We start from the raw sequence: 20159 nt of genomic DNA, 5'->3' as shown, positions 1-20159 counted from the left end.
TTGATGTTTTCAAATCCGTCTGGTTTTCCTTCTTTCTTCTTGGTCTGTGCTGCAAGGCAGGTGTGTGAAACTCTCCTTTGCAAACTTATTTCTGTGTATATGACATTCGACACTTCTGACAGTAAAAGTCATCATTTTTTTTTTTATTATAGATGGCTGGTGGTGGTGTGTGTGTGGTTGTACAGGATATGATATGATGGAGGGGCTGGTGGCGATATTGTTGGTGATAATGGGCGCGGTACACACTTGGTTATATTAAATGCATTGTAAACCTCTCAGGGGATCTTATTATAAACATCATAATGAGTATTTTTAAGGAGACAGGACATATGAATATGGATTTAGTTGTGACAGTCACACTGATTAACTTCCTTTGGTCCTTCTCATTAAAGATAAGTTTAACATAGATGTTTATCAGATTATTACAAATTAATTAGTATGATTACAAATTGTCCATACTTGAAGTAGCAGTAGTGATGTATGATCAATGCTTAGCTACAGCATTACATCACAAATAGAGTGAAAAGAGATTCAAGAACTATTGATAATATAATTTTTGTTTCCGGTTTGCGTTTGCGGTGTCAAGTTTTGTTTCGGAAGACTGCAAATATTGTGTAGCTATTTGTGATAGGGGATTTGCGATTGCGATTTAAACTAAATCTCATAATTTGTGGAATTGTGATTGTGAAAGTTATGGAATAAGTTAGCGGAGTTGTGATAGCGGAAGTTCAAATTCGTTAGCGATGCCCAGCTCTGTCCAGAACACAGCGATTGCGGGACCTGCACGCTAACCACTCAGCCACCACTTGTAGACAGAAACATTATCTTTCCCAAGGGTGGATGAGTGGAGGCAGTACAGCAAGAGTTCAGTTATTTGCATCTCCATGCTTTGAAACTGAACATTATCTGCATGGGGACTCGGGTCTCCAAACCTATTGCTGTATCCCCTTACGGTGTGATTAACCCGGTAGCAGCGGGGATGATGTTTCTTAATGGTCCCTCCAAGCGAGAAAAATGAGAAAAAATCACCCCTCACACAAACCATTTCATAATATATATCAAAGCATTTGTGATCAGATTATGTATCATCTATTTTGGGGGGTTTAAATCATGGCACAAATTTGGCCCGTTGCTGCTACACGGTAAAGCCACAAATTTGGCCCGTTGCTGCTACATGGTAAAGCCACAAATTTGGCCCGTCGCTGCTACACGGTAAAGCCACAAATTTGGCCCGTTGCTGCTACACGGTAAAGCCACACATTTGGCCCGTCGCTTCTACCGGGTTAAGGCAGGAAACTATCTGCATTAGTCACATTTGTTGTGCCTTGTTTTGCATCCTTTCCATTATTTTTATTTTTGTATTTTTTGCGTGTAGCCTGTGCCGCGGGTAGTTTTCTTGCTGGGGCCTGCTGTTTGGCCTCGGCTCACTACTGGTGCAAGCAAGTGCTTCATAGTGGGACTATCATGCTTGACTCACTGCCCCTCGGAGCTCCACTTGATCCCCTTTGGAGAGCTTTGCTCGAGTCTGGGCTGGTAGGTGGTCATCAGGACAACATACGGGTAGTCTTAGGCCACTCGGCAACGATAAAATTGTCAACTTGTATTGGTGGGCTGGACTTGAATGTGGGTCAACCCGTTCAGAACGCTGCTTCCGCACACTGCCTTAGGGCTGCTTTCACAATCGTTTTGTTTGTTTTGATCGTTACCAATGGCGGCGATCGACGCTATAGTTTTCCATGTGAAACTGGCCTCTGGGGTAGTGGCGGCTGCAGAGGAAGCGAGAGGTGTTGAGAGTGTGTGGCAAGGTGCGGGGCTAGGCTAACCCCGCAGCCATCACTACCCCATCGGCCAGTTTTACATGGAAATACTATAGTGATGATCGCCGCCGTTGGTAACAATCAAAACAAGCAAAACGACTGTGAGAGCGGCCCTTAGTCACTGCCCGTGCATTGTTCAGGTAAGGTAACAACACCACGGCTGCATACTCTAGTCTTATTCCTATTTTAGACGGTGTATTCAATATTTTCGTCACCTCCCCCTCCATGTAGCTAGATGCCATGTTAATGTTTGTGAGCAACCCAAAACATTCTCCATTCATCTTATACATGTGCTCTCCTTTGGAAAGGTTGTTCTGTACTTTCACTTCCAGGCCTTTTCATCTTTTACTTTGCTATGGACCTCCTCTGCTGTATCATGCTTCCAGCTGTGTCTTTTCTCACTTTTCCAGTGTTAAAACGTGACATTTCTCGGCATAAAAGTCCATTTCCATCCAGTGCTTTACTCTCATGATGCAATTTATCTGTATCTTTTTGCAGCTCCTTACAACACTTAGTGCCTTATATTGGCTTCATGAGTTTCACATCATTATAACAGATTTGCATAGCTTCTTTACCCTCTCAGACCTGGGGATATATTTTGTTCATTCATTCTGGCGGCAGGCATGGAACGGGCAAGTCTGTTGGCCACACTGTGGAAATAACTCATTGAACGTTGCTGGACATTTATTTTTAAAATTGATCATCTCACTCACAACTTGCCCCAAAATTCTGCAAACAGCATCATTTCCCAATTTTTGGAGATTATTTATTGTTCCGCCGAGGTCAGTGACACGTAATGTGTCTTTGGTGTTGCTGGACAACATTTTGTGAATGACACAAAATGGATTCTCGGGACTGAAGGAGTTAAGTCCCAGCTTGCAAATGGTGGAAGCCGATCCACCCATTGATGAAAGCCCACCCTCTCTTGATGAGGTCAGAGAGGCTGTGGCAAGGCAGAGGGATGATACGGCAACTGGTATTGGTAACATCAGAGCAGAGTTGCTCAAAGCTAGAGGTGAGGTCATGATCCACTTGCTGCATACAGTCCTGATTGCTGTATGGCAGTCTGAAACCATTCCTCTTGACTGGAAAAGGTCATCCCTATCTGAAAAGAGAAAGGAGACTGCCAGTAATGCAACAACTGCTGTGGTATTGTACTGCTCACTGTGCTAGGCAAAGGTGCTTGTCCATCTATTGCTCATGTGGATTACAGCCAGCTGTTGAGGCTGGAGATGCCTGAGCAGTCAGGATTCACACCTGGTAAGTTGGCAACTGACTTTATCCTGGTACAGTCACACCTTGGTTTATGAGTGGCTTACAGGTAACTCGATTTACGCGAGTATTGTGTCCTTGAATAGGTCGCGTAAATCAAAAACAATGTAAATCAAACAAGAGGTTGGTTTCTATCGAAAAATAAATATTCACTTCATTCAGTGGAGAGAGAGAGAGAGAGAGAGAGAGAGAGAGAGAGAGAGAGAGAGAGAGAGAGAGAGAGAGAGAGAGAGAGAATATCCATATCACTGAGATATCCACTCAGGCTAGTATTGGTACCAGTAGCGAGCAGTCTGGTACCAATACTGTACCGTATAGCTGGTACCATAAGTACCGGTACTGGTACCGGTGCCTGCCCACCTCTTGTTGAGTAGTGTGGCAGCGTGGGTACTGTATTGTTGTTCAACTGGCGCGCAGGAAGAACTGAGCTCAGCTGTGTGGCTGCGGCGCCGTGTGAGTCCAGCTGCGTGAGACATCTGGTGGCCACTCCATAAAATATCGCGTATAAGTGAAAAAAGCTTGTAAATTAAACATTTATTTGGATTTTGGACCCCACGTTATTTAAAAAACGCGTAAACCAAACTCGCGTAAATCGAGAGCTACCTGTACTTTACGAGTGTTTTGATTTACAAGCAAAAAAAATCACTAAAAATGCCTTGGTTTACGAGCGGTGACTTTTCCCTTTCTTTGCTGCAAGACGAGAGCGCTGAGAGCAGAAAACAGTAAAAATGGGTTCTCAGTCCGCGTTGTACACTCGCAGAGGTAACAGCCGCTATCTGCTTACATTTGTTTTCAGCATTATGGTGAATGTTTGTTTTGTTTTACGAGTTTTTTGTTTTGCCAGCAAATTTTCAAATTAAGCTCGTAAACTGAGGCATGACTGTACTTTACTTACTGGTGGAGCACTGGTACAAGTTTCAGGACGGGGGATACTTGCAGCCTGTGTCAATCTCAGGAAGGCATTTGATTCAGTGCATTGCAAGGCACTCTGGGATCTCCTGCAACTCTGTGAGATTCATGGAACAACCGTTGGTCTATTGACTGACCTGTACTCTGAAACTGAGAGTGCTGTGAAGTGTGTGGGGGCTTGTCCAGCTTCTTTCCCGTGAACATGGGAGTGAGGCAGGGCTGTGTCCTTGCCTCATTGCTTTTCAACACCTGTATGGGCTGGGTACTAGGCAGAGTTGTGGATCAAAGTCAATGTGGTCACTGAACATGTTTTTGCTGATGATGCAGCAATCCTTAGAGAGTCACTTTAGGTCCTGGTGATGGCTCTCAATGCACTGCTTGAGGAGATGAAGCTCTTGGGACTCCAGATTTCCTGGGGCAAGACCAAGATACAGGTGTTTGGAGGCTTGCTAGATGAAACAGTACAGTTTGTTCATGTGTGTAGTGAAGACACTCATGTTGTAGAGAATTTCACACTGGTATGCAGCTTGGGGATACTTGAACCACCTCATATATGACCTCCCCCCCTCCCCCCCTCCCTCCCTCCCCGTGGGGTGGAGCACGGTAGTAAGAGAAAGAAGTTTTTTCATTTTTTCAATGTTTTTTTTCATTCATTCATCCATTTCACTTCGCTAACATCCATTTCTGTTACTCACTTGAACTTGTTGTTACTCACTTCCAACAAGCGGGGCAATAAACAATGGTACAATAGAACATCTCCAATCTTTCTCTCCACCATTCTCTCTTCATCAGCAGCCATTGCTCAGCAGTCTTCTCTGTGTGTGTGTGCTGTGTGTGCCTGTGTGGGTTGTTGTTGTTGTTGTTGTTTGTTGTTCCAAAATTCCAAAAAAACTCGAAAATTACATTTTTATAAATTTGAAAAAAAAAAAAAAAAATTAAGCCACATTACCATTATTTACATGCTTTTTAAGGTTATAATATAATATTTAATTATGCATAGGCTTTTGAACCCCATATTCTATTCTCATATATTACGACCCCCCTGTACCTTGGATGCATAGTGCAGAACAACAGTTGGTCTCATCAAGAAGTCCTGTTGTAGACTGAATCGACCTATTGTGTTAACCTGGCGTCACACTGGACCAAATCTGGCGAGCACGAGCTTTTGCTGGCAGCTTTTGCTCGTGGGATGGCTTGCTTGTGAGCTTTTGCTCCTGTGTTTAGCTCGCCATTTGGACGGGGAGCAGCTCAGCGAGCCGCGAGCAGGCAGTCAAATGAGCTCTTTGGTGCACTGATATATGAATAATATATATTGCCTAGTGTATTGGATCCGTATACCCATGAAATTAGAGAACTTATTCATGTACTCATTTTATGTTTGATGGTGTTTGTAATATTTTATAGTATTGTGAAAAGTAGTGTTGGCTTTTATTTTGATTTCTGGATCCTTAACCAAGACCAAGACCGCCCAGCTGAAATAAACACTTGCCATGGCCACCTTCGCTCCTAGTTCTAAAGTTCATTGGTCCTTCGGTATTGTGCACTCTTTAATATCTAGAGTCAGGGACCATCCCGAGTTATGGGTGGGTCCCACCAGTCCTAGAAGATGGTCAAAGTCTTCCTTCTTCATTCAGTAGTAGCTGTAGAAAGAAGTCTCATCCTCCAGCCTCATCTCCATCACGAGATTGTTGTACACACCATGGGTCTCCCAGACTTGTCTTTTCTTCTTCTGCTCTCGTTGAATAATGGAAAGTAATGCCGTCACAGCTGCACATTTAGCCGTAATGCGAAGCGTCGATGTAGTAGGTGCCATGGCTGAGGCTTTGTTTACAATGTTGCTCGCCGCTCACCGCTTGTCAGTGTGAGGACGCCAGTGACTTACTTGTGAGCAAAAGCTGCCAGCAAGAGTTCATGCTCGCCAGGTTTGGGTCCAGTGTGATGCCAGCTTTATGGAGTCACTCAGCATGAGTATATGGTGTTATCAATACCTGTGCAGAAGGACAAAGATCCTGATTTTTAAGTCACATGTTCTCCCTGTCTTGCTCTATTGCTGTGAGACATGAACACTGAATAGTGACTTGAAAAGGTGGATCTAAGCCTTTGGTAGTAAGTGCCTACGTAAAATGATTGAGTCGACCCTGCTCATTGAGTTGTTTCTGTGAAACAGTCCTAAGTTGAGGAGGCCAATGGGATGCCCATAGAGTTCATGGCTTCAGCAAGTTGATGGATCCTACCTTGAGGTACTTAGCATGGGAAGGGAGCCAGCATGAAGAGTTGCTTGGAGGACCTCCTAGGTTTGGCATTGAAGGGTGAGCAAGGTGATGCGCTCCCCTGGCATGCGCCTCTATTGACTGATTGATTGTCATATGATGTCACTGATGTACACTTGAAACATAATTGGTGCCACTACTGAACCTGATGGCACTCTGCTTGTTCCAGTCTTCCAAGAGGATGATGCCCTGCCCCCTGTGTTCACCCTCATCTGTCTGTCTGTCTGTCTGTCAAGTTGCTCTCAGGCCACTTCAGCAACCTTCCCTGCATGTCCACACAGTTATCAGTTTCCAAAGGAGCCTCTTTGTGGCACTCTGTCATTGGCTCATTAAGGTCTAGATCAGTGGCTTTTAGACTGAAGGATGCATCCCCTAAGAGGGTGTTAGTAATTTCCAGGGGGTCACGAGCCCCAGGAAAAAAGTAGTCATTTCTCTAATTTTATTTGTTATTCTCTCAACAGGAGCATCAGCTGATACTGAGAATTGATGAAAAAAATGCAAAAGTATCACTGTTACAAAATTTAGTTTTCTATAATCTATTTAGGCTTAGCAGTTTTCTTTTAATCTGAGAGGGAATATAATCTATAGATGCAAGGGGGGCATGGAGGGAAGAAGTCATTCGTAGAGGGGGCGAGGTAGTCAATAGGATGAGAACCACTGACCTAGATGGATGCAGTCAAGCCATCCTTCTCTCTCTTGAGTATTATCCACAGAAAGTGGGAAACACACACAGTAGAGCACTTTAGGGGAGCCCCTGCACCTCTCACTGCTAGGCAGCTGTGTACTGTTGAAAGAAGGCAGTTCCAGTTTTCAGACACAGGGTTCCTGGAAGCAAAACTCTTATTCTGATATCAAAACATTTTGTTCCAGGAATCCGAGCCCATCTGTTCCTTGTCATCCTTTCCTATAGTTTACACGTCACACTTGTTGGTGATAGCGACCCGCAGTTAAATGGTTTTTTTTTGTCATGTCTTCTGTACATAGGCTCTAGAATTGCTCTCCTCCAGACTTGTGGCAGCTCTTTGTTGTCCAAGGATCTCTGTACAGGATCACATACTGGTCCAACCAGATGCTTTACACTTTCCTTCAAAACCCATCCAGCTATATCATCTGGTCCCTTTGTCTTTCTCATGTTAAGGCTCTTCATTAGCCTCAATATCCCTCCATGATCAGGGATTACTTCTCATGCCTTGTGGATGCTGGTTCATGCTTAGTTCTGTAAATTTTTTGTCTGTTATGAAGACCATTTACAATCTTTCATTCATGGCTTCACATATATCTTCATCTTCTGCCTTCACATATATATCTTCCTCTTCCTCAAACATTGTGTCACCTACCCTAAAGGCCTATTTCCACCAGGAAAAAAAACTAAGCTAAGCGGGCTAGGCTGTCATGTGGCTTTCAATTACTTCTGTTGTTTTCAATGTGACTTCCCACTGAATGCAAAGAAGCTATGTGAGTTATGCCAGTGGCAACACCCACATCGCATTCCTTTTCACCACATCTGTGTCATAGTTCACCTCACACATGGGCAGCAGAGCACTACAGGGGGAGCTCCTGCACCTCTCACTGCTCGGCAACTGAGAAAGTGAGAAGTTGCCAGCAGTCTGCCTCATGCTGATCCAAGCATGTGAGGCATACTGTTCAGAGGAGGCAGTGTCAGTTTTCAAGCACAGGGTTCCTGGAAGCAATGGAGCAGTTAATAGAGGAAGTACGGAAATATCTGTGCTTATGTGATGTGTCCACAGAACACTACAGGGATGTGAACAGGAAGGACAGCTGTTGGGTGGAACATCTGCCGGTGGCTCCACTGGTCTTTCTTTCACTAGGTTACCTGTTAACCCTTCCCTTGCGGGCGATGCGGACGCGACTATCCCCTCAGGTGCAGTCAGGCAGCCCAATGGGGGGTCTCTTTTAACATCTGTATCTCAAAAACTATTCATCACAGCTAAAAACCAAAAGCACCACTGGAAAGAGGAGGTCCAGATCTATAGGAGTCGGTTATGTATGCCTCTCTTGCGAACGTACATGCACGTTCAGGGAGTGTTGAATGTTATCACTTACGTTGGTGCGTGCGGGATGATCAGCCATATTGAGGGAACTGCGGACATCTCTCCTTCAGATTCTGGCAAGGGAGTATTGCCAACTGCAATATTTACAACTACAGTGGGCTCTCCACTCCATGCGTTGCAGATCATCATCGTCAATCACTGTAATCAATCCCCCCCCTGCTGCTCGGCCCCAGTTCACAGACACAGATGCACTTGACGCTAAATCACTCAGGGACGACTAATTATCATTTCATTATCCATATAAAAAAAAAAAAAAAAAAAAAAAACACGCCCACACTGCAGTGTTGCAGATTGCCGGGACTACTATCGCAAATTTTTTTACTTTGGGTTTTCTGTGCTAAAAAATTTTGACCCCAGGTTGTGATTGATTAGTGTTGCCACATTAACAAGGGTCTCATTCATTTTTCAAAAAAAAAAAAAAAAAAAACTATGTTTTTATGACCCAGGGGTGAGTGACTTCCCAATATTTTTTTCCATAGGGTTATAGTCGGGGATGACTGTATTTAGTCAAAGAACTAGTCGGTGATAGGTGAAGCTATGCAAAAATGACGCTATATTGGGCAAGAACATCCACCAGTTACTCGTCCGTAGATTTGCCGCGCTGGGCTGATATGATTTTCCACCAAATTTAGTGAAGAACCCACTCAATTGGTAATCCTGTGTTGTGAGAATTAGTGTTGGAACACTCTCATATGCAGGAGATTTGAGTGTGGGTGGAGCTCACAGCGAGCGTTTAGCACCACCAGCAAATACGCCTAACGCTCGCTGCGAGCGTTTAGCAATGAAAGGGTTAATCCTAAACTGTAACAAACAAGGTCTTGGGGTGAAAGGTGACAAAAGATAACTTTCCATTTGCCAGTGATTGCCTGCAGTACACTTTGGCTCTGTGATGCACTGTGTGTGTGTTGAGCCTTGCCTGGTGTGACGGCTCCATCAGGTGGACTGTCTTTCTCCTTCATTTTATCATCTTTTTTAATATGGATATCAAGACTCTACTTTTTATTTCTTTTGATAATATTGATATTATTGTTACTGTTTGTATTATAGTTCTATCGTTACAAGTGGTGCCACCACCACACCACGCCGACGCTCCACTCAGTCAAAACAAAGGGAAATAGTCAGAAACATGCGCTGAAAATGTAAAAAAACACAACAACATGTGGAAGGGCACTGTGGAATTCACACGGCGTACCTTTTGTGTTTATTTTGTAACGGTGCCGCCTGTGCCTTTTCACCGCCACCACCACATCATGCCAACACTACACTCAGCCAGAAAAACATAATAGAAAGACACAGCAACAAGCAATGAAAATGTAGAATAAACACATTGACATGTGGAAGGGCTCTGGAATGCACATGGTGCCCCTCACACTTTTGTTTGTTTACAAGTGTTGGTGCCCGCGCTGACCACCACTGCACCATGCTGGCATTTCAGTCAAGTCAGTCAAAACAAAACAAAAAGAACAACAGAAACAGGCCATAAAAATGTGGAGTAGGCACAATAACATGTGTAAGGCCATTGTGGAAAGCACATGGCGCACCTCATAGGGTACTCTCCTTTGTTTAGCCGCACTGCTGCTCAGTGCCTCATTGCCTCATTGCCACACCTCGCACCTCGTCGCCAGTCATTTTAAGATCATGTACAGCATCATGTCCGGTTCACGCCAATAGAGCATAGACGTATATAAGTATGTGTGTCTCCTTGATGCCCTGCGGTGTGGCTGTGCGGCGCTTAGCGACGGAGGCAGCTGTAATAAAAAGGCCAGTCAGCCAGGGCAGTGCAGCCCATATACCATTTTTCCATAAGAATGTGTTCCTCCTACGCAAATTCCTACTATGTGAGCTCGTCTGTCACCTATAGTCGCGTAGTAGGCGTGCCTACTGTAATTCTAAACTCTCACCCGGTATCTATACATTATAATGCATTTAGTCTACCATAAAAGAAAACATGCCTGCAGCTGCTTTCTGGGGTTTGTTATCTTTAGAAAATTGTTGTGAATATATATACTGAGGTCTGTTGTCGGGAAGGGCAGCCAGTGTTGGGCAGCTGTAATCATGATGCAGTGCAGAGGAGAGAGAGAGAGAGAGGGAGAGGGAGAGGGAGAGGGAGTGGGAGAGAGGAGGGGAGGGGAGGGGAGGCCTGGCTTATCTCTCCTGGATCAAGTCCTGTGTCTTTAACTGTAACACTGAGTTGAAGTGGTAAAGAGTTACAAGAGTGGATTACTTGGTTGTCAGTTTAGATAACACAATGTGATGGATCGGCAGTCCTTGAGCGACTAAAAATTATGCTGCTAGTCTTGGCAGGATTGAATTTCATGCCCCGGCGCTGACACTAAGAGAAAATAAAATCAAGATTCGCATTGAGTGAAGCAGCCACCAGAGACCTTCTGATCTGCACTAGGTATTTGTAGGAGCTGCTGTGGACTCCTCTGTTTGCTCAGGCGGCTCGGTTCAGGGAGTGTTTGTGTGTGTGTGTGCACCTAGTTATGGTTCAATTCCTGGGCGGAGTTGAAAAATTTGGGCGGCTTTTCCGATACCCTACGCCCCTGTCCACCCAGCATTGAATGGGTACCAGGTATTAATCGGGGGTTGTGTCCCATCCCCTGGGATCTGTTCCCTTCTCCTATAATTCCTTACCCATCTGTCTCTCTCCGGCATATGACCACAGATGTTGCGTTGACTAAACGAAACTTTCCAACCTAGTTATGGTATGCAGGAAATGAGCTGTGCGTGTTGCTGGAACTTTGCTTTAAACTTATTAAGATTCTGGATTGGAAAACCTCTTTACTGAGGCTGTTCCAGTAATCTATCATTTATTGGGAAAGCTGTATTGCTTGATATCTTTCAGACATCTTTCCATTTTCAACTTCTTTTCATGTCCTCTATTTCATCTCCCATTCCATTAAATTGATCCTCTATAAATTCTGATTACTCCATTCATTGTCCTGAACACTGCAATCATGTCACCTCTCTCCTTTCTTTTAAGGATGGCAGCCCAACCTTTCCAGTCTTACCTGGTACGTTAAGCCTGACAAGTGTGTGTATTGACTTAGTTGTTAACTTGTTGTAGTATACAGGGCCTGCGATACACCCGTGTGGCCCTGTCTACATATCAATACTTGCCAGTTTTTCCTTAAACTGCCACACACACTTTGCCTCCCTCACCTCTTCCACCAGCTCATTGCAAGTACTTCTTTTTCCCTGTGTCGTTGACCCCTACAGGCCGACTGGGTGAGATGCTCTCCGTGCACACTCAGTCACTAGACCAATGAGGGCCTAGGCCACCACATCTTTTAATACATTTAAAATATTTTTATTTCTATGGGGAAAACAGTTCTTCTTTGTATCAGTGAGATATGTTTTCCTTCTCATTTTTTTCTTATGACCTCTACTCTGTCTTCACTTCCCACACACTGTGTGTGTGTGTGTGTGTGGGCGCATGCATGCGTGAGTGTGTGTGTGTGTGTGTGTGTGTGTGTGTGTGTGTGTGTGGAGTGGGGTGGGGCAGGGGGGTATGTGGGTGCATGCATGCGTGAGTGTCCAGTGGCTGTCTGGGTGGGGTCTGCTTGGGGGTTTGCAGGGGCAGGGTGGGGTGGGGTAGCAGGTGAGGGGAGGAGCTGAGGTGCAGCCTGGAGGCTGTTGTGTTGGGGGAGTGGTCCCCCGCATGCTTGTGGTGTGGCGACGGGGCCGGTGGTAAATCTGTAAATCATGCAGCTGCTGCATGTCAGCATTACAAGCATATTTGTTCATTTTAGCAAGAAATTTTAATTCCATCTCATCATTGTACCTGCACTTCTTAAGGGGACTGTCTGCCAAAAAAAATATAAATCAGTTCAGTTCATGACCTGCATGTTATGTATACCAGTAAAGAGATGTCCCATGCCAGGTTTCATATGAATTGCACAATCAATAATTGAAAAAAATCACCTTTTTTCTTTAGAAATTGTAAATGCAATACATCTCAGTGCATGAGAGAATTTTGATGAAAAATATACTCAATAAGCTTTGTACAGTTCTCTAAAGATTGTGTAAGGCAGATGTATAACTTTATAGTAAGTTGAAGTGTATAATTTTTGTTTTTGTTTTAGTTTAAAATATATTGCTAACTTATGTAGATATGGTGCCTTGACTGAAAAAAAAATCTTCCACACAAAATTCCACTCATTTGTCCCTTTTTCAAATGTGAAACATTCCACCAGAATCGGTTAAGTGGTTACGCAGTTATATAGAAAAAAATAAAAAAAGGCGGATCTGAGATATTGGCAAGAAAACGCAAACGACTGCTTCCCCTTCCGCTCCAACGAGTGTTTTGCTTCTCTGCACACCAACATCAGTCCTGTGTGTCTGTGTCATCATGGAGTCATTGTGGAGTAATATGTGGTATTCAAGTGGCACTTTAGAGATTTGGCTTGGCCCTGTTCCACCATTTTGCAGGGTGTTATTTGCTTGAAGGCGAGGGAATCAGGAGGCACAACCTCCCTCACTGTCTGCTGGTTCACTAATGTCCTCCTGACTCATACTACACTCCTTGCTGAACTTTAGTTTCTTCTTGGCTTTCTTCTTTTTGTAAGCAACTCACTCCATATCCTTCTCTCCTGCCTCCATGGGCTTTATGACGTCTGGATCTGCTCCAAACGTGTGTTGACTGCTGTCCGCGTGAGTCACTCAGTGGCTTTACATACACATGGGCAGGGTTACCAGGCATCTTCAGATGTTAGTGAATACTCTATGAGGGAATATTTCAGCATTTTCTTTGTGAAAAAAATTCCAGTTTGTGAGCACGTGGCAACTCAAAGAGTGACACGTCACTGGATGGGGGGGGAGGAGGGGAAAGTGCCATAACTTTGTCACAAGGAGGTCGAAAGATACACAAACATGTGAGAATTTTTCGGAATGTTTTGTCATCTATTTTTTAAAATATTTCCAGTGAATGATTCCCTTAAGCCCCTTTCATTAGTCCTGCTTGAGCTTCATTTCCCCTTAAGTTCTCTGTTTTACAGCCTTTATCACTTGCCATTGTATAACCAAACTCAGCACTGGCATTGTGGTGGCAAGAAATCACACCACTTGACCACTAAACTTTGTGTCAAGGTGAGCCAAACTTAACGCTGGAGTATTTGTTAGGTGCCCGCTAATCCTTGTGGTCACGAATCCTGATCCCGGGAAACTTGATGCACCTTTGTACCTTTTAAAGTCCACTGCAGTGCGGCCTCATGTACTATTTTCTATCAGTATTTTCATGCTGACTTGCTCTTCTGAACTGCAGCACATGACTTTTTACTCTACAGTACCCTCTCGAGTTTCGCGCTATCTGAGTTTCATGATGCTCGAGTTTAGCGCTTAGTCTTAAATTCTTACCATCCCGACTTTCACGCATTACTGCCCTGAGTTTCGCGGTGCTTTGACATCTATGGGTCGCGTTTACCTATACCGTCGGCGTCATGCGTGCTGCCTTAAAAGGCGGTGTCCAACCATTGGGGCTATGGGCAACCGTGGTTGCCCGTATGCCCAACCGGGTGCGAGTTAATTATTGGTTGTCCTTATGGATGGATAACGGTTGTGAGTACGAGCGTGGGTACGTGTGTACCGAACGGCTGCATGTAAACAAACAGACGACGGCAGTGGCTGAGGAGTGAGGAGCAGTGGAAGATGGCCCACCAATAGACTCATAAAATGGACTGGCAGAGCTGCTTTGCTTATGACTTGATTAACAAGATAAGAGAACACCCTGTGCTGGGGAACCACAGTCCAAAAAACTTTTTTTCTCCAGTCTATGAAAATTGTAGAACTCTCGTTGTTTTACTCTTCTTCCTCTTCTTCTTCTTTTGACCTGTAATGCATGGCAGCGACGGTGAAAGTAATAGTGCAAAATAGCAAAAGGGCATAGAAAAGCAAAATCAGGGAAAGAAAAGGACTGAAAACACCTAAGTTCAGGGTGAAGTGAATAAGTGTGCACTGAAGTAACTAAGTGCATGTTGTGAAGTATAAAAGTGTGGAGAAAGAGGACCTAATAAGCGATACAAAGCGTTACAGGTCAAAAGAAGAAGGTCCACTACACTGGTGCCGTTGTAAAGGCAATACCTCCAACACCATCACATCACAATCATGGCAGCGACAGTGACGGGTCCACTACTGGCCGGTGTTGCAAGAAATATCTCCGCTGAAATTAGTCATTCTGCTGTCCACCACGCAAGTGCGCTGTGGGAATACACAGCATTAAAAGTATTAATTTGCCTGCTTTTGTTCTAGTTTGTTCGCTTGTGATCTTTGTGAGCGGTGAGGGAGATATGGAAACAGTAAGAAAGTTGAACCTCTCTGCGAGCTATTTTGCGGCTGCTGTGCTGCGGTTTACGTTCAATAGGCATTGAAAAGTCAATCATGATATTAGTGATTTAATGATTTATAACTGAAAGAGTTTGCAGATTATTTCAAAACACACAAAACTACTAAAAACTCTAGGTTTGTCCAACTGTACCACGGGTGACCGCGAGTGACCGCCCTTACTTTAGCAGACGACACCACGTGGATCACAAACGTATTTTCAGAACAGCCAGCCAATAATTGTAAGGCAGCCGCCTTCAACTGTGGCATCAAAACGACTTGTTCTCACTTCCCATTTGCTGCCTATTACCAAGGTACGTACGTATTTTGAGATGACAAGGGAGTAAAGTCGAAAAAATTGAGATAACAAGGAGTAAAGTCGAAAAAATTGAGATAACAAGGAGTAAAGTTGAAAAAATTGAGATAACAAGGAGTAAAGTTGAAAAAATTGAGATAACAATTGAGATAACAAGGAGTAAAGTCGAAAAAATTGAGATAACAAGGAGTAAAGTCGAAAAAATTGAGATAACAAGGAGTAAAGTCGAAAAAATTGAGATAACAAGGAGTAAAGTCGAAAAAATTGAGATAACAAGGAGTAAAGTCGAAAAAATTGAGATAACAAGGAGTAAAGTCGAAAAAAAGTTATTTTTTTTCCCATGGGTCGGAACCAATGAGTGCTTTTTCATGGATTTCAATACCTCGAGTTTCGCGATCCTCAAGCTTAGCGCTATACCTTCGGAATGAAGCAAATGCGAAACTCGAGAGGGTACTGTAGCTCATCCCTATTCTGTCAATATCCCTTGTGCAAGAGTTAGCCAGAATCTTCATATTTTCTTCCCTTTTGCTGGTACTCTGGAACAGCCTTTTTTCATATGTGTATCTTGTAGCATATCACTTGAACTCTTTCAAGAGGGGGTATCAAGACACCTCTCCAACAGAAAATAAACTTCTTTTCTTTAGCCTCTCTTACTGACTTCTGTTTACTGGGGCAGCACTTACCTATTTGGGAGCAGCAGAGTGTGCTTGTTTTATTTTTTGTTGCCCCAGAGCTGCTTCCTTTGCTGGGAAAAAGAAAAAATGAAAGTGCAGAAAGGACTCCTGTTGTTCTCAACATTGTTCTAACACCCTCAGACGCTGCCACTGCCCTGCCAGTGCAGCGAGGACTCCCACTACTCCCAACAATCTTGTTCAGGGTTTCCACACACACTGCCACTGCCCTGCCAGGACTCCCACTACTCCCAACAATCTTGTTCAGGGTTTCCACACACACTGCCACTGCCCTGCCAGGACTCCTGCTACTCCCAACAATCTTGTTCAGGGTTTCCACACACACTGCCACTGCCCTGCCAGGACTCCCACTACTCCCAACAATCTTGTTCAGGGTTTCCACACACACTGCCACTGCCCTGCCAGGACTCCTGCTACTCCCAACAATCTTGTTCAGGGTTTCCACACACACTGCCACTGCCCTGCCAGGACTCCCGCTACTCCCAACAATCTTGTTCAGGGTTTCCACACACACTGCCACTGCCCTGCCGGCCTGACAAGGATGTGCATCAGTTCCATTTACAATAATGTCATAAAATGGATGTTGTTCATATGATTCCTAATTTGAGATATCATTTCCTTACATATCAGAGAAACTGGGTAAAAATATGAAAAAAGTGGTGTAAAATATGTAGTCCTCCTGGGCACCAATATTAATTATTATCATAAATTCTATTGTTTGACTATTGCGATTTTGAGTGTAATGCAGCTGTGGCAGCACCAAGTAGGCACGGTAACCAAGGGATAAGGAGAGTACAGCACTGGCTGTCCTGTGTGTTCTCTGCGGAAGGTGAGAATTGTGATGAGGAAATCAGAATGAAAAAAGACAGTGAATCAAAATTGGTGTGGCTTTGTGTGGGGAACATCAAGCAGCTGATAGAAGTTGATCAAGACTAAAGAAATAGACATAATAACCAAATTCTTCATCATGCTGTATCTTTTAATTCTTGCATGTTTTCTCCCTCAGTACACATCTGACCTGTTTTATGAAGGCCGCCTCGTAGCCAGCGGCAAGCAGACGGCTCATCCAAAATTCTTCCCTCTCACCCTCTTCACTGCTCGAGGAGAAGACTTCCAGGACCCGAGCTCAACTGCATTCCACAATAATTCAGAGGTGAATAACTATATATGACAAGCTGTAAGCTGAAGGTTTTCCTGGGGAGTAAGTTCACTGTGTCCTCACAAGCAAATGAGAAGTGTGAGGGTGACCATCAATGTATATAGTGATATAGATGTAATGATGAACCCTGCTGCCACTGTGTGTACTGTGCAGCAATGACCCTGCCCTGCTGGCACTGGGTGGAGGAGGAGAGGAAAGAAAAGAGATGGCCATGGCTGTTGGGAAGGGAGACCCACCAGGGAGTTGACAGAAACCTTGTCATGGAAATGAGTCAGGAGGCTGAGACTACTTTCAGCAATTACCATTAGGTGAAGAAAAAGACTTTTAAAGAGTGTATGGCAATGGTTCAATGGCTTGCAGCCTTCTTGGGTGTGGTAGTCATGGGGTGTAGCTGCATAGCTGTAGTTGACTGATTCAGGATTAATCATCATATTTACACCACATTGCAAAAATATTTTCATGACTGTTGTACACTGCTGATTGCTGATGAGTAAGATAATGTATTATTGTTCAGTTTATTCAGCAAAGTCAAGTAGCCTTGGAATTCTATAAAGAGGACAGTTTAGCTCATATACTTCCTTAGCATTCTGTTACAAATGGCAATCCAGAGGTGATGGTCGGCATGTAAACATGGTGCCAAAGAATACTGTATAATTGTGCATTTGTGAAAGTATACCACTTTAAAACTGGGCCATTGTAACGACGAAAAAAAACAAACAAAATGACTGTGAAAGCGTCCCTTATTAGCATACAGGTGGCTGGCACAACAGTAACAGTTTATTATTAACTGTTCTCAGTGTAATGATACATAGGCCGGAAACACTGTCTTGTGTTCTCCCAAGGCAATGTTTCTCCTTTGACCCAAGAAAAATTCATGGCAGTTTATTATTCACAAAGTGGTCAGCAGTTTCCCACTGAAAAGATAATTTATGTGATGAGGTATCTTTTTTGTCACTGGTTTTCCATCCAAGCCGTCACCTCTGTGTTACCATCTGTGACAGAGGCTGGCAAGGTAAAGGATGACCTATACTGTCCTCTTTATGGTGCTAAAATTCCAGGGCTTACTTGAGTTTGGTGACTATATTTATTATTGAATTCAGTACTAATACTATGATCTAAAATTAAGTTATGTAGAGTTAAGGCACTTCCCTCTTACTTCTCAGCCACCCTCTGTCTCCTTTAATCCTTTTTCTTGTTCCCTTTCAATTGTGAACTTTTGCTTCTAAGGTGTATGAAGTGTGTGAGCGAGTGGGTGAGATCATCAGCCATTGGCCCAAGTCAGAGTGGGGACCAGTAGGGGAGAGCTCCATTGGTGTGGTGACTCCCTACGCTGATCAGATGGTGCGGATCAGGGCGGAGCTGAGGAAACGGAAACTGTACAAGATCAACGTGGAGAGAGTTTTGAATGTCCAAGGTGAGTTAGAAAAGATCATTGGGGAGTTCATGGGTTATCGTTTGCTCCAGGTCCTGCTTGCTTTATCTATATCGTCACCCTCATAAAATAATCGCCTAAGTCATTTTTCAGCAATTTCCAGGTTTTTGTCTACATTAATTTTTTAACACGTGACGCCCATTTTTGTACAGTTGCCTTCGTCATTCAGGGTTTGAGTGTTCTAGAATTGGCCTTTTCATTTCTGCCTAAATATTAAGCCAAATGAAATAATGACACCTCTTTTCCTATTTCCTGTAAAGTAGAAAATATTGACTTAGGGGTTTGCTTACGAAAGTGACGATATGTTGTAAAAAAAAAGTTAAAAACATTTAGTATTTTCAAAGGTCTCAGTAATGCAAATAAGGTAGATCAAAGTACTGGTTCATCACTGACATGAGTCATGACTAGGGATGCATGCAACCTGTCATTCTCAAAAGGTATTTTTGCATTGTGAGGCATCAGGGATCTCCACCCCGGAAAGCTCCCTTTTGATCCTGCTGCATGCTCAGCTTCCACATTGGTTGCTTGTGTAGTACCTTATTGAACACTTTTGCCAGGCCTAGGTACACACAGTCCACCAAGCTGTTTCTCTCCTCTAATGTGTCAGTTTCCCTTGAGTAAATGCTTAACAAGTTGGTGACACACAGCTTTCCACTCTTGAATCCTAATTGGCTCTCAGTCAAAGTATCCATCTTTTCCAGATAATTTATCAACCTCTCTCATTATTCTCTTGAAGTTTAGTGACCTCACTATAGTCGGTTCCACGAGAACTGGCATAGGTTTTCCTTCAGGGGTGGACTCGCAGACTTGGCATCATTGCATGGGTGATGGTACTGCGCGCTCATTGGCCAGTTCTTAACTTGTTCTGATGCACATAAAATTGGCTTTGTATTCCTACCAAAACCCTTTGTGAGTTGTAGGGTAACAGATTGCACTGATAAAAACTAATGCAATGATATCTTTATTTTTTTATTTTTTTATTTTACTTTTTACAACTAAGGAGACAGCTCAAGGGCACAAAAAAAAGGAAACAATAATAAAAAAAGCCCGCTACTCGCTGCTCCTAAAAAGAATCAAAAGAGGTGGCCGAAAGAGAGGCCAATTTTGGGAGGAGAGGTGTCCTGATACCCTCCTCTTGAAAGAGTTCAAGTCGTAGGCAGGAGGAAATACAGATGAAGGAAGATTGTTCCAGAGTTTACCAGTGTGAGGGATGAAAGAGTGAAGATGCTGGTTAACTCTTGCCTAAGGGGTTTGGACAGTATAGGGATGAGCATGAGTAGAAAGTCGTGTGCAGCGGGGCCGCGGGAGGGGGGGAGGCATGCAGTTAGCAAGTTCAGAAGAGCAGTGAGTGTGGAAATAACGATAGAAGATAGAAAGAGAGGCAACATTGCGGCGGAATTTAAGAGGTAGAAGACTATCAGTATGAGGAGGAGAACTGATGAGACGAAGAGCCTTAGACTCCGCTTATTGATAAGTATGTGCCTTTTGAACTGTTATAAATTAATCTGAAAAGGCAGTCATAACAAAACTAAGTCAAAATTGCACATAAATGAACAGTGTCCAGTAAATGAAGCGACTGTTGATGCTACTTCTTTTACTAGTTTTTACTACCACAAAGCGCTAGGCTACAGTCTAATTAACTAATTTATTGTAAGATTTCTTGGTATATTTTTAGGCCTGGCTGAGTACTAACATAATGTGTAGTGATGCTACGGAGTCATAACGTAAACATTGGCCTGAGGCAAGAACCTTCTCATTTCTTTCATCGTCTTGTCATTATTCCTGAAATATGTTTATAATATTTGTGGGGGATAAACTAATAAATAGCCATAAGGAAGAGCAATTATAAGAATAACTACATTTATAAACCAAAAGTGTTGATTTTAAGAGGTACCAGAG

The 20159-nt window shown here is 43.5% G+C and overlaps 1 protein-coding gene across 1 annotated transcript in view; it reads left to right on the top strand.

Annotated features, from left to right (window-relative positions):
• Positions 1 to 20159, top strand: part of LOC126997877 (probable helicase with zinc finger domain) — a 76914-nt gene that overhangs the window by 41393 nt on the left and 15362 nt on the right. Inside the window, exons 12-13 of the mRNA XM_050859090.1 lie at positions 16676 to 16822; positions 18056 to 18242. Coding sequence (XP_050715047.1) covers positions 16676 to 16822; positions 18056 to 18242 — 334 coding nt within the window. The remainder of the gene's footprint in view (positions 1 to 16675; positions 16823 to 18055; positions 18243 to 20159) is intronic.

Source organism: Eriocheir sinensis, chromosome 13, assembly GCF_024679095.1.
Source record: "Eriocheir sinensis breed Jianghai 21 chromosome 13, ASM2467909v1, whole genome shotgun sequence".
Taxonomy (NCBI): domain Eukaryota; kingdom Metazoa; phylum Arthropoda; class Malacostraca; order Decapoda; family Varunidae; genus Eriocheir; species Eriocheir sinensis.
Note: the sequence above shows the minus strand (reverse complement) of the source record. Positions and strands in the feature narration are given on the sequence as shown.